Genomic DNA, 25,173 nt, shown 5'->3' on the forward strand with positions numbered 1-25,173 from the left:
AGCATTAGAGTTCAAAAGTAGGAATGGAGTTCTGGCTAGTGAAAAGTGGGAGACTTCCTCTGCCTTCATACTTGATTCATTTCCAGGCAGGCATCTAGAAGGTTCCTAGTCATACTGGAGATGGCATACATTGTTCTAATAAGCAGGTTGAAAACCCCCTGACCCCACACCAAGCCTTTTCCAGAAAGCCTGACAATTATACCTATTATGTTAGTTGAACAGGGATGGTTTACTTCATTATCATAAAGTTTTCTTTTAATCTACTGTAGCATAACAGAATTTTAAGTTAAATTCATGGCTAAGAGGATGAGGTGCAAGGGACTTCCTGAAAATAGGTATTTACTACAAAATTGACTCTTGTTTTTACCTTGGCTTGTTCTCCCTGTCCCAGTGGGATGACCCTCACTGAGTAGCAGCAAAGGAATCTGAGGTTTTGTTACACTTTGTTCTTCCAGGGTTGTTGTCGGCACTGGATCTTGTAGAAGTCAATCCTCAGTTGGCCACCTCAGAGGAAGAGGCAAAGACTACAGCTAACCTGGCAGTGGATGTGATTGCTTCAAGTTTTGGTCAGACAAGGGAAGGAGGGCACATTGTCTATGACCAACTTCCTACTCCCAGTTCACCAGATGAATCGGAAAATCAAGCACGTGTGAGAATTTAGGAGATACTGTGCACTGACATATTTCACAATGGGCATTCCAGAATTATGAGGCATTTGAGGGGACAGATACTAAATGGCTGTCTGGTCAATACTGCCTTAATGAGAATATCTGCATATTCTCACAAATGTAAAGTTTCCCTTCTATTTTGGTGACCAATACTACTATAAATGTATTTGGTTTTTTTTGCAGTTCACAGGGTATTAATATGCTACAGTACTATGTAAATTTAAAGAAGTCATAAACAGCATTTATTACCTTGGTATATCATATTGGTCTTGTTGCTGTTCCTTCACATTTAAGTGGCTTTCCATCTTTCCTTCCCTTCTCCCACAGTCTGGCTACACAGTGCACCCCTGAACTGTTAGCCCACAGCAGCAATATGCTTATTCTATCCACATCCCTAACATCATGCATTCACAAGGTCAAAGTCTGGTCCACAAACCCTTTTCTATAGGAAGTTCAATGGCTGCGAAAGAATTTGTAGTAAACCAGGCCTCCCAGGATGGCGAGCTCCAGTAAGATGATGATGGAAAGCAGCAGCTTGTTGGTTGTCACTCTACAAAGAAACAAAGTGGGGAGTAGTCAGAATTTTGGATAACCTACTTTGGGGTTTGACCTGGGACCAAGGCTGGATACTCTGAGGCTGTTTGTCTGATCACACAGCCACTTAGCAGGAAGTACATATAAGGTTCTTTAGCTGTCACTTAGGAATAATACTGTCTACCTCACAGTAATGTTAAACTGAGACAATAAAAACCAAAGCACAAAAATGATTTCTTGACTCTGAAATGTCTTCAAACAGTAGTTATTTCCTTTAAAAATAGCTTTTCTAGAAAGAGGGGTTATCGAGAAAAAGTAATCAAATATACATCCTGTTCAGAATGGGTCCTGCCCTAGGATAAAGTAACTTAGAAGCCTGGGTAATACCTTTCAATCCCTTGTAAACTTCTATTCCTCTGCCCTATTTTTCCCTTTGCTCTCCTATCAACCCAAATGGATATGTTATAAAGGTAGTACAGGAGCTTAAAAATCCAACCTCTGGTTCTCATGTTCACTCTAGGCTTCTTCCTCTTCCACAAAGAATTTACCACTGTAGAAAAATCTCACCCCTCCTGCTAGTTACATGACTGAGTTGTAGTTTTGTTTTATGCTAGGCCACCTGTACACAAGGTCACACACAATCCTCTCTTAAACCCAATTTCAACCTCAGTGGCAATATTTCTGCCCTGGATTTGTTGCTATTAGCACAAGGGTTTTGTTTTTTACTTTTGGTAAAGACTACTTTACTGGTGGCAGTTAGTACAATTCAAATATTGATCTTCAAAGAAGGGCTTAGAGATCTTCAAAAAGGGCTATTTATCAGACTAAGAGTCCATAGAGAGCTGAATGAAACTGAATTAAGTCACTGTGATGACTGGTCAATCCTGTTTCTTGGGAAATGAAACCATAGCCAACTGATGATGCATGGCATATGCTGCTTCACCAATTGAGAACCATGGTGGCTCTATATAGGAGGTCATCAGCTCCACCACCCTTTAGATGCCAAGAATTCCGTTCTCCTCCTGAAACAGCTTGTGTTTCCTGGAGCTTCATTTTCAAAATGCCTGTGTGAAGCAATGCTCCAGGTCCTCTGGGCAATCTGGCAGTGCCAGCAGATTCTACAGCATCTTGCCTCAGTTAATGCCCACCAACCCTGACAACTCCCTAAGGGTTTTATTTTTAAAAATCTACTTCTTGCTAACAAGACAGAACTTCCAGAAAAGGTGCTGACTCCCATGAAGGGCAAACAGAGCCAAAACACAAGTACTATGCAAGTGAAAACTGCTTTCTAATAGAGATTTTACAAATATATTTCAAGGAATAGGAAGCTCTGTTATTCCCACGTGCTGCGTTCTCTAACGAACATCAGCTGTGATTAAATGTCCTTTCAGTGGAGAAATTTTTCACTGCTCTAAGTCAAAGCAGTATATTCTTTTAACAAATGATTTTATCCTGAGCTACTTATCCAAGACCATATTCCTTAGTGTATTTCTTCTGATCTGCTGGGTAGCACTGAGTATACGGGGACTATCTGGCATCAACTGCTGAGGTGCTTTATTAGGACTTTTGTAAGTCACTATTTTAAGCTTTTTGGTTGAAAGACATTAAGACAAATTTCATGACTTTTAAAAACTTACTTTCTGGACATTGAACGGAGAATCTTTCGACTTTTGCTCAAGTTTTCACTTGTGTTTACCAGCTGAGAAGAGAAAAGAGTGATTATTTCCTTTCAAAAGTACATTCTGTACAATTTTAATATCCCTAGATTAACAGTGGGCATTAAGGGCTGTTGAAAAATTCCAAGAAATCAAGCCAATTTAAATGATGGCCTTTGCGTATAAGTAGAACCTGGAAAGGACAAGATATTTTAGTATTCATTAAGTAGGCTTACGAATCATTATATTCCTAGGTTGCTGCCAGGGATGGACTCCTGAGACTGAGCTAATCTTTCACTATGGCTACTCCAAAAGGGAAGCCTTCAAGTACAGCCAGCAGATTGGACAACCAGTGACTGCAGAGGAACTTAAGATCTGAATTTCATCAGCCAGATTTCAGGACAGCTTCTTGAGGTGGCATTTGCTTTTTGTTTTTGTTTTGAGAAAGAGTGTTGCACTGTCACCTGGGCTGGGGTGTAATAGTGCAATCTCGGCTCACTGCAACTTCTGCCTCCCAAGTTCAAGCGATTCTCCTGCCTCAGCCTCCCAAGTATCTAGGATTACAGGTGCCTGCCACCATGCCTGGCTCATTTTTGTATTTTTATTTTTTTAGTAGAGACAGGGTTTTCATTACATTGGCTAGGCTGGTCTAGAACTCCTAACCTCGTGATCTGCCTGCCTTGGCCTCCCAAAGTGCTGGGATTACAGGCGTGAGCCACCACGTCTGGCTGCATTTGTATTTGTAGGTTAGTGTGTTACTGCTTTTGGGATCTCGTTATCTTTTTTCTTTACCCTCTTAAGAGACAGTTACATTGAATTGTGAAAGGAATTAACCTCCATGGAACTTTCAACTGCCTGCTACTAATCTGGACAGCTGGAGGATATTTCACCTCCAGCAGATGTCCACCTGCCATCTGTTCCCATTCCCCAGTGGCCTTGGTAAGCTGATCTCTCAGCTTATTCCTTGGCTTTTATTTATTTGAGACAGGGTCTTGCTCCATCACTCAGGCTGGAGTGCAGTGCTGCAGTCGCAGCTCACTGCGGCCTCAACCTCCCAGATTCAAGTAACACTCCCAGCTCAGTCTCCCAAGTAGCTGGGATCACAGTTGTGTACCACCACACCCTACTTTTTTTGATTTTTAGTAGAGATGGGGTTTCACTATGTTGCCCAGGCTGGTTTCAAACTCCTGGGCTCAAGCCATCCTCCCACCTCAGCCTCCCAAAGTACTAGGATTATAGGTGTAAGCCTGGCCTCCTGGGCTTTTAAATTCAACCAATCTACTTGGTATGTTCAAAAACCAGAACCCCTATGATCTGTAAGCAAATTATATTCTTCATAGCTTGCCTTGAATTTAGTACTTTATTGTGAATTTTCACTGAAGAGGGAAGGGCATTACTCTGACTTAATGGAGAATTCTAGCTATTAAGATCTACTCAAATCTTCACACTGAGCTAGTATTTTCCTGTCCAAATCTTGGTCCCAGTATGTTTTTCAATCTGATTTGCCTTCTGCTATTAAGAATACACATTCTATTGGCAAACTGTACTAATTTAAAATTCCAGCCAGGCACAGTGGCTGTAATCCCAGAGTTTTGGGAGGCCAAAGTGGAATGATTACTTGAGCCCAGGAATTCAAGAGCAACCTCACCAACACAGTGAGACCTGGTCTTTACAAAAAATTACAATTAGCCAGGCACAGTGGCACATGCCTGTAGTCCCAGCTACACACAAGGATCACTTGAGCCCAGGAGTTTGAAGGTACCGTAAGCTATAATTGCACTGCTGCACTACAGCCTGGGTGATAGACCAAGACCCTGTCTCTAAAAAACTAAAAAATTCCTATGAAGGTTAACTATTTATGGAAAGGAAAAAATAAATGAGTTCTTTTTCGGAGTCTCTCAGAGTGACAGCAAACTAGAGTTCCCTGATACAGTCGTCACTTGGTTTAAATATTTGTTTTCTTTCCACAATGATCCAGCTTACCTTACTGGATAATCCTTAGAGATTTTTTTCCCTATTGCTTTTTTTTTTTTTTAAGTATTATATAATAGTAAAGAGTTATAGTCTAGAATTGAACCATAATTTATATAATCTATAAACTGCCTATAAACAGTGGTACTATTTTAGGAAATCTGGAAAATAGCCTCAACTCTAAATGACAGGGTGTAAGTAGATGATGTTTTCATAAGAATAGCAGAATACTGTACTAGATGTATGAGAAATTAAAATCTCATATTGGCAGCTTTTAATTCCTGTAATCTTTTAAGTGCATAAATCAGGTTCCTTCTGTCATTTTTTCCTTTCATTGAAGCAAAAATTTCCAATGATGTCTAAATCTTAGGAGTAAAATTACTTCTAACAGAGATCTCTCAGCCAAGCAAACTTAAAAATTGAGAAAAGCAGCCGCGTACAGCGGCTCATGCCTGTAATCCTAGCACTGTGGGAGGCTGAGCCAGGTGGATCACCTGAGATCAGGAGTTCAAGATCAGCCAGGCCAACATGGTGAAATGCCATCACTACTAAAAATACAAAACTTGGCTGGGTGTGGTGGCACATGCCTGTAATCCCAGCTACTCGGGAGGGTGAGGCAGGAGAATCGCTTGAACCCAGGATGCAGAGGTTGCAGTGAGCGGAGCACACCACTGCACTCCAGCCTGGGCAACAAAGCAAGACTCCATCTCAAAAAATATAAATAAATAAATAAATAAATAAAAATTGAGAGAAGCATAAGAACCTAAAAAAGACTATTCCCTGAATTCAGAACTGCCGTAGCTTTTGGTCTTAGTATGGTTTCCAGGTGCAGTGGCCTCTCAATTTCCCCATACTTGCCCCTTTCCCTTTCTGCCCAGCCTTACTCTATTCTTTGTGCGTTCTAACTGGTCTCGTTGTTCCCCCAGCTCTTCTATGATTTCTGAACCAATCTGGTCAGTCTCCGTGGCAATCCGATGAGAACGTTCAATACTTTGGGTGGCCCGGTTCAGGCTTTCAGTGCCTTGTAGAAGCAGTGACCTTTGAGACTGCAGCCGATTCTGAAAGGAGTATGGAAGACAAATGTTAAGACTTCTTCCATTATAAATTCATTGCCAGCATATTCCTCCTGACCTTCCCCATGTAAGAAGGGATACAGTAAGCAATAATTTTCATTCCTTTTAAGACAGAACCAAAGCTAATGATTCTTTTCAAGGTTATAGACTAAAGCATAACCGGAAATCCAATTAATAGGATCACAATACCCTTACTCCACTGCCTTTTACACTTACACGAGGCAAGGAAAGATGGATTAAAAATACTGGAGCACTTTCCCTGTGTTGGTGATGAATTTGAACTGGTCCATATGTTTCCTGGACTATCAACTTCTGAAAGGTGGCAGCCCAGATGTGGCAGGTGTAGAAGCTACCTGATAATGCATATAGCCTGTAACTTTGATAGTAATATGGGCAAACCAACTAAACTCTGCAGCCCTAGAAAAAAAATTAATTCACTGAAGATACCCACTTGACTGGGACTGAGGATTGAAGGATCATGAATGAGCTATTCTTTTCTTCGTTTTAAGCCTCTGGCACCTGGTATTTACAGGGGGTCTCCCATCCAAGTACTAACCAGGCCTTAGCTTCTGAGATAGGGTGTGTTCAGGGTGGAATTGCCTAGATGAATAAATTCTTCTTTTTCAGCATGTAAAGAAATCATTTAGAAGTCTGAGACACTACCACATTCTGGAAAAAAATGTATGTGGTTCACTCTTGATGAGCTCCACAAAGAACTTCACCTGAGGTCAAACAAAAAACCCTGAGCTGCCACACTGGGGGTGATCTGGTCTCAGGGAAATTAGTGTCTGGGGCTTGAGCAAGCTTCCCCAGCTGCCCTAATTTCTCAAGTACCCTAATTTTCTAAATCCTCACCAAAACCTGTAATCCTAAATGCAGACAGCATGAAGATGAAAGTAGCTTTTGTCAGGCCAGAATTAATAACCACTGACAGAAATGGCAGCAGCTCTAAGTTCTTAGCTGTTCAAAGCACACACACACACACACACACACACACACAATCAAAAGGTACCCAGCTCACAGAGGCTTATTACAGAGCAGGTGACCACTGGCAGTAGGATCATCAAGAAGCCAAAAGATTGGCTCTCAGACCAGAAGTAGCAAGAAGTAGCATTTTCTTTTTTCTTGAGACAAAGTCTCACTGGAGTGCAGTGGCGTGATCTCAGCTCACTGCAGCCTCTGCCTCAGCCTCCCGAGTGGCTGGGATTACAGGCACCCGCCAACACACCTGGCTAATTTTGTATTTTTAGTAGAGACAGAGTTTCCCCATGTTGGCCAGGCTGGTCTCGAACTCCTGATCTCAGGTGATCTGCCAGCCTCAGCCTCCCAAAGTGCTGGGATTACAGGCACAGGCATGAGCCACCATGTCAGGTGCTCTGTAGCATTTTCACTTGATAAATAGCATATAGACCAGTAGATGAGGAAACCACTAAATGAGGTTCAAATAAAACCAGTAGAACCACACTCCACCCGCCTGCCCTTTTCCAGCCTCCCTTTTCAAGTGATCTGTCAGCTTCTAATCTGTGACGATCCCTCGTACATCTGTGCGAAAATTTTAAAAACATCAGCCTCAAAATGTCTAGTTTTGCATCAGCAATGTCAAGCCAATATCATTTTCAATGTCTCTTAAACTATAATCAGGATGCATCATGAAACAGGAGTTGTTTAAAACTGTAGTATGAGCCTTTCTACCTCTGTTCAGACTGCACTGGTGGGCCCCTTTCCATCTCTCTTCTGTGTTACTTGCCAGGCAAGTCTTACTTTGTGTTGTGTTTATGGAAGATAGACCAAATGCAGCACATTTAACCTTTCAGACGTTTAATTTCTTTAACGACTAGCTTCTTAGATGGTTTCAGAATACAGATGTTCAATTAGTCCAATCTTATAAATTAGAATCCTGAAAACTAGAGAGCAGTCTGGCTCACTTTCCATTACCACAGAATAAAATGATAAAAAGCTCCACGAGAAGCACCCTGCATTGGCTACAGTATCTCAGTTGCTGGGCCATCTTGACATTAAGGTAAAGGAAAGCTTGGATTGATTTTGAAACAATACTCTGATAAATTAGAAACCTAATGGAATTTTCCAGGCATACTTGAGAAAGTGATTCTAAAATTTATATGAAAGAATAAAAAAGATCAAGAAGAAATTAGATCAATGGGTCAGAATCCAGAAAAAATAAGTAACACTTATATACTACTATATACAAAGCACTATTTTTATTATAAGACTGTATTATATTAAGGATAAAAGGAAATCTAAATATGCATATGATTAGAAAGGGCTACATTAAATAGAGCATATACCAAGGGAATAACAGGAGCTGGATGCAGAAAAGAGGATAAGGGTGAAAAAAATATTTTCTAGTATACACTGAAAACATGAAATAATCCAACGATATGGTTAATTTTTGTACCACAGGCCCTTAAGGAAAAAAAAGGAAGCTAAAACTTACCATATGCTCATTTTCTACAGCATATATGCCATACTTCATATCTCCTCGGCCTCCAGGCGTGGCTGTCAAAGGTGTGCTTCTCACCTCCCGATGGATTTTGGCAAGGTCCTTCCGGTAGTTTCGAAGCTTAGACATCATGGGGTTACGGAAAGAGAGGGGTGCATAACGTAGCTCCTCCTCCATCTCTGCCAGCTGGGAAGGCAGAAAGTAGTGAGTAGATGGCCTGGTTCTTCCCTCACTCATTTGGAAATATGCCTAGTTTGGATTAATCAAACTACTTATTTATTTGGACTACACCAAGTAAATAATTCAACCATATGCTACATAAGGCAGGACCATTTCTGGGATGTTCTTCTCAATCCAAATGCCTAGCACAGTGCCCAGCAAGCACAGAGCAAGCATTCAAAATATATGAACTGAATGAATGAATGGAGAGACAAAAGTATTTTAGAGCTTACTAAACATGTTTCTATATATCCTCCATTTAATCCTCATAACAAATCAATAAGGTAGCAAATGTTCCATTTCATATATGATTTACAGAAACCTGCTAAAGATTACACAAAAAGGAGGAGTCTGGACCAGGCATAGTGGCTCCTGCTTCTAATCTCAGCCCTTTGGGAGGCCTAGGCAGAAGGATCATTTGAGCATAGCCTGGGCAACACAGCAAGACCTCATCTCTATAAAAATAAAATTAAAAAGGAGTCAGGATTCAAAATCTTCAAATTCTTGGCTCTCTTCAATATACGGTTGAACACTGCCATCAAGAAGTGCTTTGAAGTCTACTGTACTAAAAACTTTTCCTGCTCCTCTTTCTGAAAATCAATCATGTTTGTCTCCATGTCAGAGACAACCAGGGGCCCACCTCAGAGCAGGTGCTTTAGAGGAATCAGACTTCCATTCTTCTAGGATAAGTAAAATGTAACACCTGGGGATGTTCACAAGCAGCCCTAAATTATTTTCATCTGCCTGGAATGGTCAAGGTAGGATTATTTTGTTGAGTTCGAAGAAAACAAGTATCTGAGCACCAAACAAATCAGTAGTAGCTAGATTTTTAAAAGGCTACCAATATGTTAATCAAAACAGGAGAATGGCTACAAACAGGTATCATGGACATGCCCAGCTGTACACAGGTATTAAGAAAAATTCCTAGTACTCCCATTAGGAAGAAGATAGTTTCCACAGTCTGGTAGCCTGGTCCTTCATAAAGCACATGCAAAACAGAGAAAAGGATGCAGATGTGCTTCTTTTTCACTGGGATAACTGGGAAATTGAGAAGTTGATCTTCAACAGGCAAGAAGGCAGTTCGCTGGCTAAAACAGAATTTTTTTCTCCATCTGCTCTGGGATGGCAAAAGCAGGGGCAACTATTTCTGCAGGGTTCTAGCAGGGACCAGGATTTTGGCCCCAGTCTTAATGGGTTTGCTAGAGTATAATGAAATGGAGTCAAAGGACTCTTGCTTCCATAGAGCTGGAGGAAAAACAAACTTTTTTTTTTAAAGAAAAGCCACAAGTGAAGAGAAGCAACTTCTGACAAACTTTAGGTCCCACCTGAAGCTCATGCATGTCTTGCCTGAGGTACCAAGTCCAGCTACAATGCTGTCTTTTAAGACAGAAAGGGACATGGTTAGAATCACCTCTGAGCTACATTTTCTGTGTCAGTAAGTTTAACAAAGAACAGTTTTTTTCTTTTTTTTGAAGCAGGGTCTTGCTCTGTCACCCACACTGGAGTGCAGTGGTGTGATCATGACCTTTCAGGCTAAAGTGATCCTCCCACCTCAGCCTCCTGAGTAGCTGGGTCCAGAGGCATGCACCACCAATCCTGTGTAATTTTTTTTTTTTGGAAGAGATGGGGGTCTCCCTATGTTGCCCAAGCTGGTCTTGAACTTCTGGCCTCAAGTGATCCTCCTGCCCTGGCATCTCAAAGTGTTGGTATTATAGGTGTGAGCCACCACACTGGCCAGTAACCTATCTTAATGGCCAGCTCTTAAAAAGAGATTTTAAGAGACTGCTTGGGTAAGGGTATGAGAATGCCCTTACTACTCACATCAGCAATATATTATCAAAGACTCATATTTCAGGAGAGTCTTCAGGTTTTACCCATTTGTGTTTGTCAAACCTCCTTAATACCCATCCCCATCAGTTGGCTTCATTTAGTAAAAAACAGTCAAAATCAAGATCAACAGACAGGAAGTTAATCTGTGATCAGTTCATAGCATTACTTCTGGAAAAGAGGAAGACCACGTAGAAGAAACAAAATTTTTTCACTCTCACCGTTTCATTTGCTTCCTGTTGTTTTTCATCAAAATCCCTGATCAACTTCTTCTTCTCTTCTAGAAAATGCAGATAAGTTTCAAATGCTTATTACTATTTCCACACATTTGTAAAGGCCATTCCCTCTGCTTAGAATAAGCTTCTTATTCCTCCCCTAGTGAGAGTAGTACTCAGTCATCTTAAACAGGCATTTAAAAATGACACAGGCCGGGCTTGGTGGCTTACATCTGTCATCCCAGCACTTTGGGAGGCCGAGGCAGGTGGATCACTTGAGGTCAGGAGTTCGAGACCAGCCTGGCCAACATGGTGAAACCTCATCTCTGCTAAAAATACAAAAATTAGCCAGGTATGGTGGCACATGCCTGTAATCCCAGCCACTTGGGAGGCTGAAGCAGGAGAACTGCTTGAACCCAGGAGGCTGAGGCTGCAGTGAGCCAAGACTGCACCACTACACTCTAGCCTGGGTAACACAGCAAGACTCTGTCTCAAATAGATAAACAAATAAAATGTATAGGAACTTATCACAATGACCGAGGAGGAGGAAAGAGAAAAAAGTATTTTTATTTTTATTTTTAGTAGAGACGGGGTTTCACCATGTTGGCTAGCCTGGTCTTGAACTCCTGACCTCAGATGATCCACATACCTCAGCCCCCAAAAGTGCTGGGATTATGGGCATGAGCCACGGTGCCTGGCTGAGAAAAGAATTATTCTTATTGGCATTTAGTACTCAGGGAACAAGAATACCCACATTTCGGACAGCGCCGCATAATTACTTGGTCCCCAAAGCCGACAGCATCCCTCCAAGAAATACTACAGTTTTAAGTTAATCATTCTCAACCTTTTCTTTTCCCTCATCCTAAGGGACTAGGCACACTTTTATTAGTAAGAATGTTTACCAATAGTGACTCTCTGAAACTCCTCACCTTCATGCCCACAGTGAACCACTTCTATGCTAACTCATATCTACTACTTTTCTGCAAAACGAATTTAAAAATCTACCTACTCTGCTTGCTGGGAGGCTGCCTGGTATGGTGCCTGTTTTTCTCTGGGTGTGGCACTGGTAATGACTCACACAATGAGAATGTTATTCATTCGCCTTTCAGCTCCCTTTCAGCCTTTCCCAGTCAGTCACTTTGGTGAGTGTATCTTTAACACCTAAAAATTACTAATCTCCCCTTTGAACAAAAATAGAACAGGCTTCAGCTTTTTTTTTTTTTGAAACAGAGTCTCGCTCTGTTGCCAGGCATCAGGCTGGAGTGCAGTGGCACAATCTCTGCTCACTGCAACCTCCACCTCCCGGGTTCAAGCAATTCTCCTGCCTCAGCCTCCCGAGTAGCTGGGACTACAGGGGCACGCCACCACACCCAGCTAATTTTTGTATTTTTAGTAGAGACGGGGTTTCACCATGTTGGCCAGGATGGTCTCGATCTCTTGACCTGGTGATCCGTCCACCTTGACCTTCCAAAGTGCTGGGATTACAGGCCTAACAACATCGAACTAAAACAGTATTGTCTTCATTGTATTTTCTGATCACTTATACTACAGGTTTTCCATCTAAAATTAAACCAAGATTCATTTTTAAGTAACTTTGTTTTAAATAAATATATTTGAGATGAAATAAGCTGACATAAAGAAAATGATTAAGTAACAGTAACGGAACTTGGATGTGGCAAAAATTATGAAGTTGGTACCAGAATGCTGGTAAACAGTTGTATGGGTAAAATCCCTGGTTAGTCAGGGGGGTGAGGTTCTGGTGCCTGGTTGGGGCCTGCCTCAGCATGTAAGCTTGGATAATTTCCTTCATTTCTTTGGGAACTGACCTCTTCCTTCACTGACTATAAAACGAGGAAGTAGGTCATCCTCTAATAACTAACAAGCAAAAATTAGCGCCGTTCATGAGGAGCTTCATTTAAAAAAAATTTATACATCCAAATGAATGTTCTTCCTGGAAATCTACATGCAATCTACTTATCACCAGAAAGTTGCCATCGTTAACAATGTTTTTTTCTTTCTTTCTTTTTTTTTTTTCAGAAACAGAGTCTCGCTTGTCACCCAGGCTAGAGTGCAGTGGTGCAATCTCAGTTCACTGCAACCTCTGCCTTTTTGAACGTGTCTTTTGGAATTACCTTCACAGACTGGGGATACAGTCTTTGTTTCTTTTTTTAAATTGTGACAAAATATATGTCACATTACCATTTTGACCATTTTGAAGTGTATATCGTAGTGGCATTTAAGTACATTCACTCTGTTGTGGAGCCATCACCACTAACTATTCATCATCTTAGACTGAAATACCTCCCCATTCTATGAATTTGACTATTCCAGGTGCACCATTAAGTGGAATCATACAATATTTGTCCTTTGTGTTTAGCTTATTTCACTTAGCATAAAGTCAAGGTTCATCTATGCTGTATGGAGATACGGTCTTTTAAAGCTATGTATTTTTCTTTTTTTTGAGATGGAGTCTCACTGTCGCCAGGCTGGAATGCAATGGCACGATCTTGGCTCACTGCAACCTCTGACTCCCTGGTTCAAGCAATTCTCTTGCCTCAGCCTCCTGGGTAGCTGGGGTTACAGGTCCATGCCACCACACCCAGTTAATTTTTGTATTTTTAGTAGAAACGGGGTTTCACCATGTTGGCCAGAATGGTCTTGATCTCCTGACCTTGTGATCTGCCTGCCTCAACCTCCCAAAGTGTTGGGATTACAAGCGTGAGCTACCGTGCCCAGCCGCAGCTATGTATTTTTCAATGTGACTCCTAAATACAAGCCAGCACTTCCACCAACTAAAGGAAAAGCAATCTTTTCCACTGCAAGAGAGAACAGATGAGCTGGGCTTATGGAGAAATGGCAATGTGGGTATTCAGTTGCTGTCCTGAGATTTTCTTAGATGATTTGTCTACTCTGATTTTCATCTTAAGACCTGCCTTTTTTTTTTTGAGACTGTGTCTCACTCTGTTGTTCAGGCTGGAGTGCAGTGGCATCATCTCAGTTCACTGCAATCTCCAACTCCTGGGTTCAAGCGATTCTTGTGCCTCAGCCTCCTGAGTGGTGGGATTATAGGAGTGTACCACCACACCCAGCTAATTTTTCTATTTTTGGTAGAGACAGGGTTTCACCATGTTGGCCAGGCTGGCCTTTTGTGATTCGCCCACTTCAGCCTCCCAAAGTGCTGGGATAACAGGCGTGAGCCACTGCACCTGGCCACACCCTGACTTTTGAACCCAATCCTACAGAAGATGTAATGTCACTGTAATGCTTTCTATAGATTTACATTGTGTTAATCACAACAGCATCTGTCAGTTGTATCTTTTTTTTTGAGACAGGGTCTTACTCAGGCTGGAATGCAGTGGCATGACCACAGCTCACTGCAGCCTTGACCTCCTAGGCTGAAGCAATCCTCTCATCTATCTGCTCAAGCAATTCTCCTGCCTCACTGTCCCGAGTAGCTTAGACTACAGGTGCGTGTCACCACATCCAGCTAATTTTTTTTTTTTTTTTTTGGTAGAGATGGGGCCTCACTATGTTGCCTAGGCTTGGTCTTGACTCCTGGGCTCAAGCTATCCTCCCACCTCAGCCTCCCAAAGTGTTGGGATTACAGGTGTGAACCACCACACTTGTCCATGTATCCTACTTTTTAAGTGACCATAAATCATTTTGGATGCATATGTTCTATAATCTCAACTTAAGACTAAGTTCCTCTGAAATATGGAAATTTATTTTGTCATTTTTACTTTGTCCATAGATTCTTGAGCTATAAACCTCCTTAGATGTGCTTACTGCCTGAAAGAGCAAACAATAACACACCCTTTTCTATGTCTCATTCATTGCTGTGTGACACTCTCTTAATATACACAAGATACTCCAGATATTTTTCTCCATACTACTCATAAAACCTATGGCTCTGTTTGTTGTTTAAAAAAAAAAAAAGTAGGGGAAAGTTCACCACAGCAAACGGTATGACTCTTGACCATCCACGACATAATTGAAATGACTAGAGAACCTCTCTTTGCTTTTGGCGCCTCACTGTGGCAAAATGGAGGACTTACACCCTTTATTTGTATACCGTGACAGTTGACACCATAGAGTAGTTAAAAGCATCAGATCCCTCTCAACCAATCTGTTTCCTCATCTGCAAAAAAGCACTATAAGAGTACTGATCTCATATGGGTTGTTATGTTACACATAACATTCACCTAGCAAGTGCCAAATATAATAAGGGCTCAATAAATACGAACCACCATTGTTTCTGAAAGTAAATAGGCAGGAAGACCTAAGAGCATAAAACAAAATTCAGTAGAAAATATGAGTTAAAATAGTTAAAATTCTACAGTCTGTAAGTAATTGGTGTTTATTGGCCAGTTGATTACAGTACTCCATTAGTGATTATTTTTTCTGGCTCCCCAAATAATAGGGTCTTGTGTTACACATACTGAAATCTAAATGACTTAAAATGGAAAAAAAATTCAATATTTTTACCATACTCATTAAGACATAAGGAGAGATGTCTTCAAGTATGACAAAACCAAAACTAGAAATCATGACCACAGGCATTTAACATATTGTTTAGACTCAGAAATTACGGCACATTATAGTGCTCTGAGCTAACTGGAGAGACCTCTTCAGAGGTTATAAAACCAAGACTAGAAATTATAGCCACAGGTACTTACTGAAATATTAAATGGAATAATTATTATTGTATGTGGACAGTCAATCCCACATACAATAATATGTGGACATTTTATGGACAGTCAATCCCACAAAAACTTCCTAAAATAGGACACATTGTCTCTAATGTCCTTCAAAGGCAGAAACTGAATGGAGACTGTACTTGGAAGAAATATTGTTTTTGTTGTTTTAATAGGTGGAATATACCCATTTTTAAAGTCATGAAAATATGAAAAACAGAATAGAAATACATCACAATTATATATTAATATTAGTATTTTCTTTCCAACAATTCACACTATTCACATATTCTATCATTTAACAAATATCTGTGGGGCACCTAGTACGTGCTAGGCACTGTTCTGGTGCTAAGGAAACACAGTGAAAGGAACCAGAGATAATATTGAGCTTATAATCTAGCTCAGTGGCTTTCACACTTGGCCTTCATCAGAAATCCCCTGTAGAGCTGTGAAAACACACTTCTTGTTAAAAGTTTCTGATTCTATAGGTCTGGGGTAGAGCCTAGAAGATGCTGATGCTGCTGGTTCATGAACCACACTGAAACCCCACTGTCCTAGTGAAAGGAAGACAAACAATATACTGTAAATATCATAAATACGGAAAGTGTCAGAAAATAAGTGCTCTAGAAAAAAAGAACATGGTAAGAGTAGTTATATACAGGGCTGGTATTTTTAGTTTACATTTAAATAAAACAACGGCTAGTAGCTCTATTATCAGGCAGTATTCTAAGGACTTTACATGTATTAACTCATTTACTCCTCACAAAAACCCTATAAGTAGATACTATGATTTATCCTCATTTTGTAGAGGAAACTAATTGGGTTAAAGTAACCTGTTCAAGTTCACACTGCTATTAATAGGTGGATTTATACTCAGGCAGTCTGGCTCCTGAATTCTTGCTGTTAAATATTATACTATATGGCCTCTCAATCCACATAATATTCTTCATAAATGTTTTATTGTTAATTTTAGAGATGATCTTGCTCTGTCACCCAGGTTAGAGTGCAATGATGTGATCACGGCTCACTGTACTTCAAACTTCTAGACTCAAGCGATCTTCCTGCTGCAACCTCCTGAGAAGCTGGGACTACAGGTGAGCACCACTACACTCAGCTAATCTTTCTTTTTTTTACTTTTTGTAGAGATAGGGGCTCAGCACATTGCCAAGGCTGGTCTCCAACTCTTGGCCTCATGCAATCCTCCTGCTTCAGCCTCCAAAAATGTTGGGATACAGGCATAAGCCACCACACCTGGCCCCCATATGTTATTATTTTTTTGGGGGGGGGAGAAAGGCAGGAAGGGAGAGAAGAAGGACGGTAGGGAGGAAGGAAGGGATGAAGGAAGGAAGGAAGGGAGGAAGTGGGGAGGGAGGGAGGGAGGGAGGGAGGGAGGGAAGGGAGGGAAGGGAGGGAAGGGAAGGAAGGGAATCAAGCAATGAGAGAGACATTGCCGACCTGGATCTAGAGGTTTACAAGTTGATTTCTTTTTTTTTGAGAGAAAGAAAGAAAAAAAAAATAAGTAAAGGAGAGGAAGAAAGAGGAAAAGAAAGAGGGAGAGTAAATGGAAATATTGCTTTATTTTGAAAAAAATTGGGTATTAATAATGGCCCATCAATGTTTCATTTAAACTTATGGGTAGGTGTGGTGTGGTATTGACTAAAATGTATATTTTGTGTATTTGAAGTGGAGAGCTCTATAAATATTTATTAAGTTTACTTGTTCCGGATCTGAGTTCGAGTCCTTGATATCCTTATTAATTTTCTGTCTCATTGAATCTAAGTCTCGTATCTGGGTGTTAGGATCATTAGCTCTTGTTGTTGCATTGATCCTTTTACCACTATATCTTTGTTGCTTTAAAATCTATTTTATCTGATACGAGAATTGCAACTCCTGCTTTTTATTTATTTATTATTTATTTTTGCTCTCCATTTGGTTGGTAAATCTTTCTCCATCCCTTTGTTTTGAGTCTTTGTGTATCCTTGCATATGAAACAGGTCTGGATGTAACATGCCATTGGGTTTTGGCTGTGTCTTTTGATTAGGGGATTTAGTCAGTTTAAATTTAGGGTTACTGCCATTTGATGTTGACTGGCTGTTTTATCCATTCGTTGGTGTAAATTCTTCTTTATGTTGGTGCTCTTTACTTTTTGGTGTATTTTTAGAAAGGCTAATACTGGTTGTTTCTTTCTGTGTGTAATGCTTCTTTCAGAAGCTCTTGTAAAGCAGGCCTGGCAGTAATAAAATCTCTGAGTTCTTGATTGTTCATAAAAGATTTTATTTTTCCTTCAGTTGTGAAGTTTAGTTTGGCTGGATATGAAATTCTGGCCTGAAGGTTCTGTTCTTTGAGGATGTTGAATATTGGCCCCCACTCTCTTCTGGCTTGTAGAGTTTCTGCTGAGAGATCTGCTGTAAGTCTGATAGGCTTGCCTTTGTGGGTAATCTGACCTCTCTCTCTGGCTGCCCTTAGTATTTTCTCCTTCATTTCAACCCTGGTGAATCTAACGATTATGTGCCTTGGGGTTGCTCTTCTTGAGGAATATCTTTGTGGTGTTCTCTGTATTACCTGGGGTTGAATGTTGACCTGCTTTCCTAGTTTAGGAAAATTTTCCTGAATAATATCCTGAAGGGTATTTTCTAGCTTGGATTCATTCTCTCCGTCGCATTCAGGTACACCTATCAAACGTAAATTTGGTCTTTTCACATAGTCCCACATTTCTTGGAGACTTTGTTCATTCCTTTTTATCCTTTTTTCTCTAATCTTTTCTTCACGTTTTATTTCATTAAGTTGGACTTTGACCTCTGATATCCCTTCTTCTGCTTGAACAATTCGAGTGTTTAAACCTGTGCATACTTCTCGGCGTTCCTGTATTGTATTCTTCAGTTCCATTAATTCACTCATACTCCTCTCTAAGTTGTCTATTCTCAATAGGAGTTCATCAAACCTTTTTTCAAAGTTCCTAGTTTCTTTACGTTGGGCTACAACATGTTCTTTTAACTCACCGAAGTTTGTTATTATCCATTCCTTGAAGAGTGATTCTGTCATCAGGATGCGCTCGTTCTCCATCAAGCCTTGTTCCATTGTTGATGTGGAACTGTGATCATCTTTAGAGGGAGAGGCCTTCTGACTTTGAGTATTCTCAGCTTTTTTACGCTGGTTTCTTCCCATCATTGTTAATTTATCCTCCTGTCGTCTTTGAAATTACCAACTTTTAGATTAGGTTTCTTGAGTGGACGTCCAGGTTGTTAGTTCCCAGGGCCAGAGCAGCGGCATTAAAACTGATGGTGCTTTTCTGCCCAGGATTCTCCTGTCTGGCTTCCTTCTTGTGTCCGTAGTAGGTGACTCTGCCTTCCCGTGGCTCCAAACCTCGGTCAGAAGAGGAACCGATCCCGTTTACTCTGCGCCGAGCGCTGCCGCGCCGAGGTGCTGTCACAGCCGCTGCACCGGGCTCTGGTGTCGTGCTGGGGGCCCGTGCGGGTCCTCCGAACCTGTTTACTCTGCTCCGAGAGCTGCCGCGCCGAGGTGCCGGCGGAACCGCTGCTCCAGCCACAAGAGTCGCGCTGGCCACCCGTGTGTTTCCTACACTGGGGGATCTTCTGCTCCGTGAGCGACCAGAATTTGTCTGAAAGTGTGGCGTCCTCTAGTTCTCCGCGCCTTCCCTGAGAGCTGCAATCCCGGGATGTTAGCGATCGCCATCTTGGATCGTTCTCTATTTTTAATGGCAGAAGAACAACTATTTTGTGAGGCTAGAATGGACATATATTATGATCTCTATTCTACAGGTACCTTTGATACTCTCATCCACAACCCAAATAACTCTGCTCTTCCTCTTATATTTTTAAGTTCATCATTCACCAGCTGACCAAGTGAAAAAATGCAGACACCCTGGAATCCTTCCTCACTCCTCAAAACCAATGAGACTGGTTAATTTCTGCCTCCAAACCACCTCCTGGGCCAGGCACTGTAGCTCACACCTGTAATCTCAGTACTTTAAGAAGCTGATGTGATATGGGTGGATCACTTGAGCCCAGGAATTAGAGAATACCCTTGACAACACGGGAGACCCTATCTCTATTAAAACTTTAAAAAAAAATTAGCCAGGCCTGGTGGCATGCGCCTGTGGTCCCAGCTACTCAGGAGGCTGAAGTAGGAGGATCACCTGAGCCCAAGAAGCTAAGTCTGCAGTGAGCAGTGATGGTGCCATTGCACTCCAGCCTCGGTGACAGGAGGCAGGACACCCTGTGTCAAAGAAACAAACAAAAAACAAACAACGAAGCACCTCTTAGATTTAGTACTCTCCAGATTCCTGTTACCAAGATGACTGCACAAGAGGTTTTTAATGGTCCCCTGTACACAGATTCTTGTGCTCTCTCATCCTCCATTTAGCCATTAACGCCCTCCTTCTGAAAGAAAAGCCACATCAATCAACTGCTTTAAGTCCTTTACTGACTTTCCCATATCAAATGCCTCAATGTGACACTAAGATCCCCTCACAATCTGGCTGTATTTCACCTTCCCCATCTACCACTACTTTCCCACATACATTTTAAGCTCCAGAGTTGGGAGTATTCCATTTTTAACTCCTTGTGTTGCCTTTTCCCATTTCTCTGTCTAGCAAACTCCCATTCAACCTATTATATTGACTTTGAAGTTATGAGAGGCTTCTCTCTCTTCCCCAGCCTTTTTTATGGTCTTAAAGAACTTTATTTTAGTATTAATCACACACTTTGTTGTAAGTTTGTTTCCTATTAAGGTAAGAACTCTGAAAGTCCTCAGGGCCCAGACAGTGGCTGATACATATTAATCTTAAGTGTTTACTGAAAAATGACTGAATTCAATCAGACACTATAAGCTACATGCAAGGATTGTATTATGTACATTGTGTTGTGCCTAATAATTCATAATGGGCATTAAAGCTCTGAAAAGTTTATGATGTGGTCTCCGAACTAGAAAAAGAGGATTCAGAGATGAGGCACCATGTGTTTGCTTATATAAATTCAATTTATTCAACAAATATTTATTGGGCCATGTGAATGAGGTAGTGAACAGGAGGTAAAGTTGTTGGACTTCTTACTCTAATTCTAGGGATATGGATATACTTTATTTACTTATCCATTAAACAACTATGTCTGTTACCAGCAACTTATGTTGTGGTTGGGTAGAAATTTGCATATTTCTGCAGGATGCAGTGACTCACGCCTATAATCCCAGCATTTTGAGAGGCTGAGGCGGGTGGATCACTTGAAGTTAGGAGTTCAAGACCAGCCTGGCCAACATGATGAAACTTCATTTCTACTAAAAATACAAAAATTAGCAGGGTGTGGTAACATGCGCCTATAATCCCAGCTACACAGGAGGCTGAGGCATGAGAACTGCTTGAACCCGGGAGGTGGAGGTTGCAGTGAGCTGGGATTATACCACTGTACTCCAGCCTGGGTGACAGAGCAAGACTCCATCTCAAAAAAAAAAAAAAAATCACATATTTCTGACTGTTCTCTCTGCAGGAAGGAGAAAAAGGCGGGGTAGACAACAAAGGTGAATGCAGCTATCTTAGTTTCATGTTGCTACAACAGAAAAGCAGAGTCTGGGTAATTTATAAAGAAAAGAAATGTATTTCTCAGAGTTCTGGAGGCTGGGAAGCCCAAGGCTGAGGGGCCTGTTTCTTTCAAGGGCCTTCTTGATGCCCATGGGTCAGCCCGTGGCAGAAAGTAAAAGGGCAACAGATCAAGATGGCAGGCAAGCAAGAGAGGGTGGAACTAACCCACTCCCTCAACAACCAACCCACTCTCAGGATAACACTAATCCAATCCATGAGGACAGAGTCCTCATGGTCTAATTATTTCTTACAAGTCCTACCTCTTAATAAAATTAAAATGGCAAATAAATTTCAACATAAGTTTTAGAGAGACATTCAAACTATAGTAATAATGAATTCAATTTTCTATTTTTGCTCTGTCACCCAGGCTGGAGTGCAGTGGTGGCATCTTGGCTCACTGCAACCACTAGCTTCAGGGCCCAGGCGATCCTCCCACGTCAGACTCCCCAGGAGCTGGGACTACAGGCACCCACCACCAAGCCGGGCTAACTATTGTATTTTTTGTTGAGATGGGGTTTCACCATGTTGCCCAGGCTGGTCTCAAAATTCCTCAACACATCAGTATTCCTGCCTCAGCTTCCCAAAGGGCTGGGATTACAGGTGTGAGCCACCACTCCTCGACTGCAATCTACTTTTCTTTTTTTTTACTCTTTTCTTCAGTTCACTGCAACTCTGTCTCCTGAGTTCAAGTGATTCTCCTGCCTCAGTCTCCCGAGTAGCTGGGCCTACAGGCAGGTGACACCATGCACAGCTAATTTTTGTATTTTTAGTACAGATAAGGTTTCACTATGTTGGCCAGGCTGGTCCTGAACTTCTGACCTCAAGTGATCTGCCTGCCTTGGCTTCCCCAAATGCTGGGATTACTGGTGTGAGCCACTGCACCCAGCCTGCAGCCCACTTTTCAATCACATAAATCAGATCCCACCATGGTTCTACACAATACATTTTTTTTTCTTTTTTTTTTTTTTTTTCCAGGACGTGGCCTCTCTCTCTCTCCCAGGCTGGAGTGCAATGACACAATCTTGGCTCACTGCCACCTCCGCCTCCTGGGTTCAAGTGATTCTCCCCCCATCAACCTCTGGAGTAGCTGGGATTACAGGCAACTGCCATCATGTCTGGCTAATTTTTCTATTTTTAGTAAAGATGGGGTTTCACCATGTTGGCCAGGCTGGTCTCGAACTCCTGACCTCAAGTGATCCACCCGTCTCAGCCTCCCAAAGAGCTGAGATTACAGTCATGAGCTGGCACGTCCAGCCTGCACAATGCCTTTTAACCACATCCCATCATATTTAGGAAAAGTCTTTCACCATGGACCACAGGCCCTACATGATCTGGTCCTGCCTACCTCTCTCCCTTGCTCACCCCATTCCCAAGCACATGGAACCTCTTGCTCTTCTCTGAACACACCAAGCTCACTTCTGCTTAAGGGCCTTTGCTGTGTTATTCTCCCCTTCCGACAGTCACTTCTTCCAGATTTCTGGTTTACTCTCTCACTTCGTTCAAGTCTCTGTTCAAATGCCATTTCCCCAGAGAGGACTTTCACAACCACCCTATTTAAATCTGCAAGGGAAGGCAGATCACTTGAGGTCAGGAGTTAGAGACCAGCCTGGCCAACACAGTGACACCCTGTCTCCACAAAAAACACACACACACACAAATTAGCCAGGGGTGGTGGCATGCTTGTAATCCCAGCTATTCTGGAGGTTGAAGCAGGAGAATCACTTGAATCTGGAAAGTGGAGGTTGCAGTGAGCTATCGTGCCACTGCACTCTAGCCTGGGTGACAGAGTGAGACCCTCTCTCAAAAAATAAATAAATAATAACAACATAAAACTGAAGTCCCACCCCTATTCCTTTATCCTGATTTATTTTCCTGTATACTTTAACACTGCCTCTTAATAATTACATATTGTTTATCACCTACCTGCCAGAATGGGGATGTGCATGTCTTTTTCACTGTAATTTGCAATACTAACCAGCACCTAGAACAGTGCCTGGCACAAAGCAGCTTCATAATAAATATATGTTAAACACGTGAATTTCATTCTCACCACAGTCATTCAATTCCTATGACCTTGATTAATTCGTTGAGCAAACAACCAAACTCTGACCCTTAAGTAAAAGCAGTAAAACTTCAAACTTCAAAGTCTTATCCTTGACATCAAGTTCTATATGTTCGGAGGCCAAGAACTACAGTAGGTCTTCCTAAGGATTTAGGGCCGAAAAACGCTAGCTCCTCCAGACAGAACTCGTAGCAACCTGCTTCATGAAATTAAGGGGTAGTAAATAGTCTCAGCGGTATAAAATGTTCAAAACAAGGCCACATCTAAATGTCACAATTGGGTTTTAAATGTCCCCTTGTTGGTAAGTAACTGGTATTTACCAACACCCCCAAATTATGATTCCTTTGGGTTTTTAACCCTTTTTTTGTGCCATAGATCCTCTGACAGTCTAGTGAAAACTAGACCTGTCTTGAAACTAATACTTTCAAATGCATAAAAGAAACAAAAAACAGCTACGAAAGAAACCCATTCTACCACAAGACCGCAGATACAAAAGCCCCACTGCTCTGCTCTGTTTGCCGCAGTGAAAAAAGAGACGAGAAAATGTGGAAGGCCATGGAAGGATCCCAGGGAACTGAACCCCGACGTCCGTCCCGGGGCAACGTCCCCAGTTCACTCTCAGTGGCAGCAGGGAGACCTGGGGCTGGAACCCAGCCAGTCGTAGGGGGCGTGTCCGCGGACGCGGAGCGAGGAGACGCGGGCCCGGGGCTGGGAGGAAGGTGGGGGAATCTTCCTGCCGAAGCGCGCGGGGCCGAGCTCCCCACGGCGTGACCCCTCCACGGCGTGACCCCCCCGCCCCGGCCTCACCGGTCCCCGCCGTCCCCAGCAGCCGCTCGGGCACCCCTTGCAGGTCTTCATGGAGGCCGCGGAAGATCTCGTGCAGCTTCTCGAAATGCTCCGAGGAGGCGGCGGAGGTGGCCATGGCGCAGGCCGCGCTCGAACAGCGGCCACTGAGATTCGGGGCGCTGTGCCTTCTCCTAGCCCGGCGGTCAGCCGCCCAGCCCCGAGGCCATCACGGCGACCGCCGCGCCACAGCCGCCCAGGACGAGGTTCTTCCGGGGCCACGGCAGGGTCCTCCGGAGCCGGAACGCCCACCCTCTCCAGCCCGTGATTGCGGGAGCGCCGGCGTGAAAGCCTGACAGGAAGTCAGGCAACTGCGCGCCCCAGGCGACTCCTGAGGCAGCGGTGCCGCGCCGGGGCGAGCAGCAGTCGCGGAGTCCGAGAAGTGCCCGGTCCAGGGTGGGCAAAGGCGCCGCTGCGAAAGAGCCCTAGGGGACCTGCGAGACGGGCAGCTCGGCCGCCTTCTTCCCGGGTCCCCTCGGCGGGTGAGGGGGCGGGCGCTGCAGTGCACGCCGGGGGATGTAGTTTGGCTCCGAGAGCATCCCGTCCCGGGGTCGCGCGTTGTCCCGGCCGCGAGTTTCAGCTCTCGCCGCGGCAGTGGACTCCGGCCCGGTAGCGAGGTGGTTTGGTGTGTGTTTGTGTCTAGACGTCGTCCTCACTGTCATCGCGCTTTGCTTTGGCATCCTGACCCGACTTCATCATTTCGCGTTTTGACTGAATGTTAGCTTTTCAGCCCTGGAAAGATAGCTGGGCCGGGGGCTGTGCTTGCCATCGGGAGGTGGAGCACTTTCCTTGGGAGGCCCAGCGGCTCCCCACGCTTTCAGAAGTGGAACCCAGCCGGGTGAGTGGCTCGCGCCTGTAATCCCAGCACTTTGGAAGGCCGAGGTGGGAAGATTGTTTGAACCCAAGAGTTCGAGACCAGCCTGGGCACAATAGTGAAAGGTCTACCAGAAACCCAAAATAGGAGTCGGGCGTGGTGGCGCGCACTTTTGGCCCCAGCTACCCCAGAGGCTGAAGCAGAAGGATCACTTGAGCCCAGAAGGTTGTCTGCAGAAATCCCACCACTGCACTCCAGCTTGGGAGGCAGAGGGAGACCTTGTCTCCAAAAAACAAAAATTCAAAACAGAAACCCGGTTAGGATGAAATACTAACACAGAGATGACCAAGTCTGAGGTTACCGTCAATGTACTGTGTAAGTCCCACAACACAATGCTAGGACTTGTCACCGTACAGAAGTAGGGGGCACATGCAAAATACTCTAGCTGTCAGGCCTGCCTAGTGCACTAGGTTGCCTCGTGCACTTTTTCACAACAGGTGTTTGTCCTGCATAGGCACTGTGAGAGATCTGGGCATGTTGGTGA

The 25,173-nt window shown here is 43.0% G+C and overlaps 2 protein-coding genes across 3 annotated transcripts in view; one reads left to right on the forward strand and one right to left on the reverse strand.

The window, feature by feature from the left end:
- Positions 1-1,432, forward strand: part of ARG2 (arginase 2) — a 33,186-nt gene extending 31,754 nt beyond the window's left edge. Inside the window, exon 8 of the mRNA XM_002754036.5 lies at positions 456-1,432. Coding sequence (XP_002754082.1) covers positions 456-661 — 206 coding nt within the window. The 3' untranslated portion in view covers positions 662-1,432. The remainder of the gene's footprint in view (positions 1-455) is intronic.
- Positions 888-24,037, reverse strand: VTI1B (vesicle transport through interaction with t-SNAREs 1B). Of its 2 annotated transcripts, XM_017977492.4 has the most exons (7): positions 23,780-24,037; positions 19,594-19,717; positions 10,630-10,688; positions 8,357-8,548; positions 5,713-5,886; positions 2,840-2,901; positions 888-1,218 (listed from the first exon to the last, which is right to left on the reverse strand). In XM_017977492.4, exons 2-7 carry the CDS (start codon positions 19,694-19,696, stop codon positions 1,122-1,124), a joined length of 687 nt encoding a protein of 228 aa, XP_017832981.1. In that variant the 5' UTR covers positions 19,697-19,717; positions 23,780-24,037; the 3' UTR covers positions 888-1,121. The 2 variants fall into 2 exon arrangements, with proteins under 2 accessions (XP_017832981.1, XP_009004462.1); XM_009006214.5 differs by lacking the exon at positions 19,594-19,717.
- Between the last annotated feature and the right edge of the window lie 1,136 nt (positions 24,038-25,173).

This window comes from Callithrix jacchus, chromosome 8 (genome assembly GCF_049354715.1).
Source record: "Callithrix jacchus isolate 240 chromosome 8, calJac240_pri, whole genome shotgun sequence".
Taxonomy (NCBI): domain Eukaryota; kingdom Metazoa; phylum Chordata; class Mammalia; order Primates; family Cebidae; genus Callithrix; species Callithrix jacchus.

Bases quoted from the DNA above. Each gene is read 5' to 3' on its own strand.
- VTI1B (XM_009006214.5), bottom strand. From the start codon at position 23,894: ATGGCCACCTCCGCCGCCTCCTCGGAGCATTTCGAGAAGCTGCACGAG. The intron at 8,549-10,629 runs GTGAGAGTGAAA...CTGCCTTCCCAG, and splicing joins AACAGGAAGCAAATGAAACG to CTGGCAGAGATGGAGGAGGA. The intron at 1,219-2,839 runs GTAAGTTTTTAA...GTTTCTTTGTAG, and splicing joins CTCCGTTCAATGTCCAGAAA to AGTGACAACCAACAAGCTGC.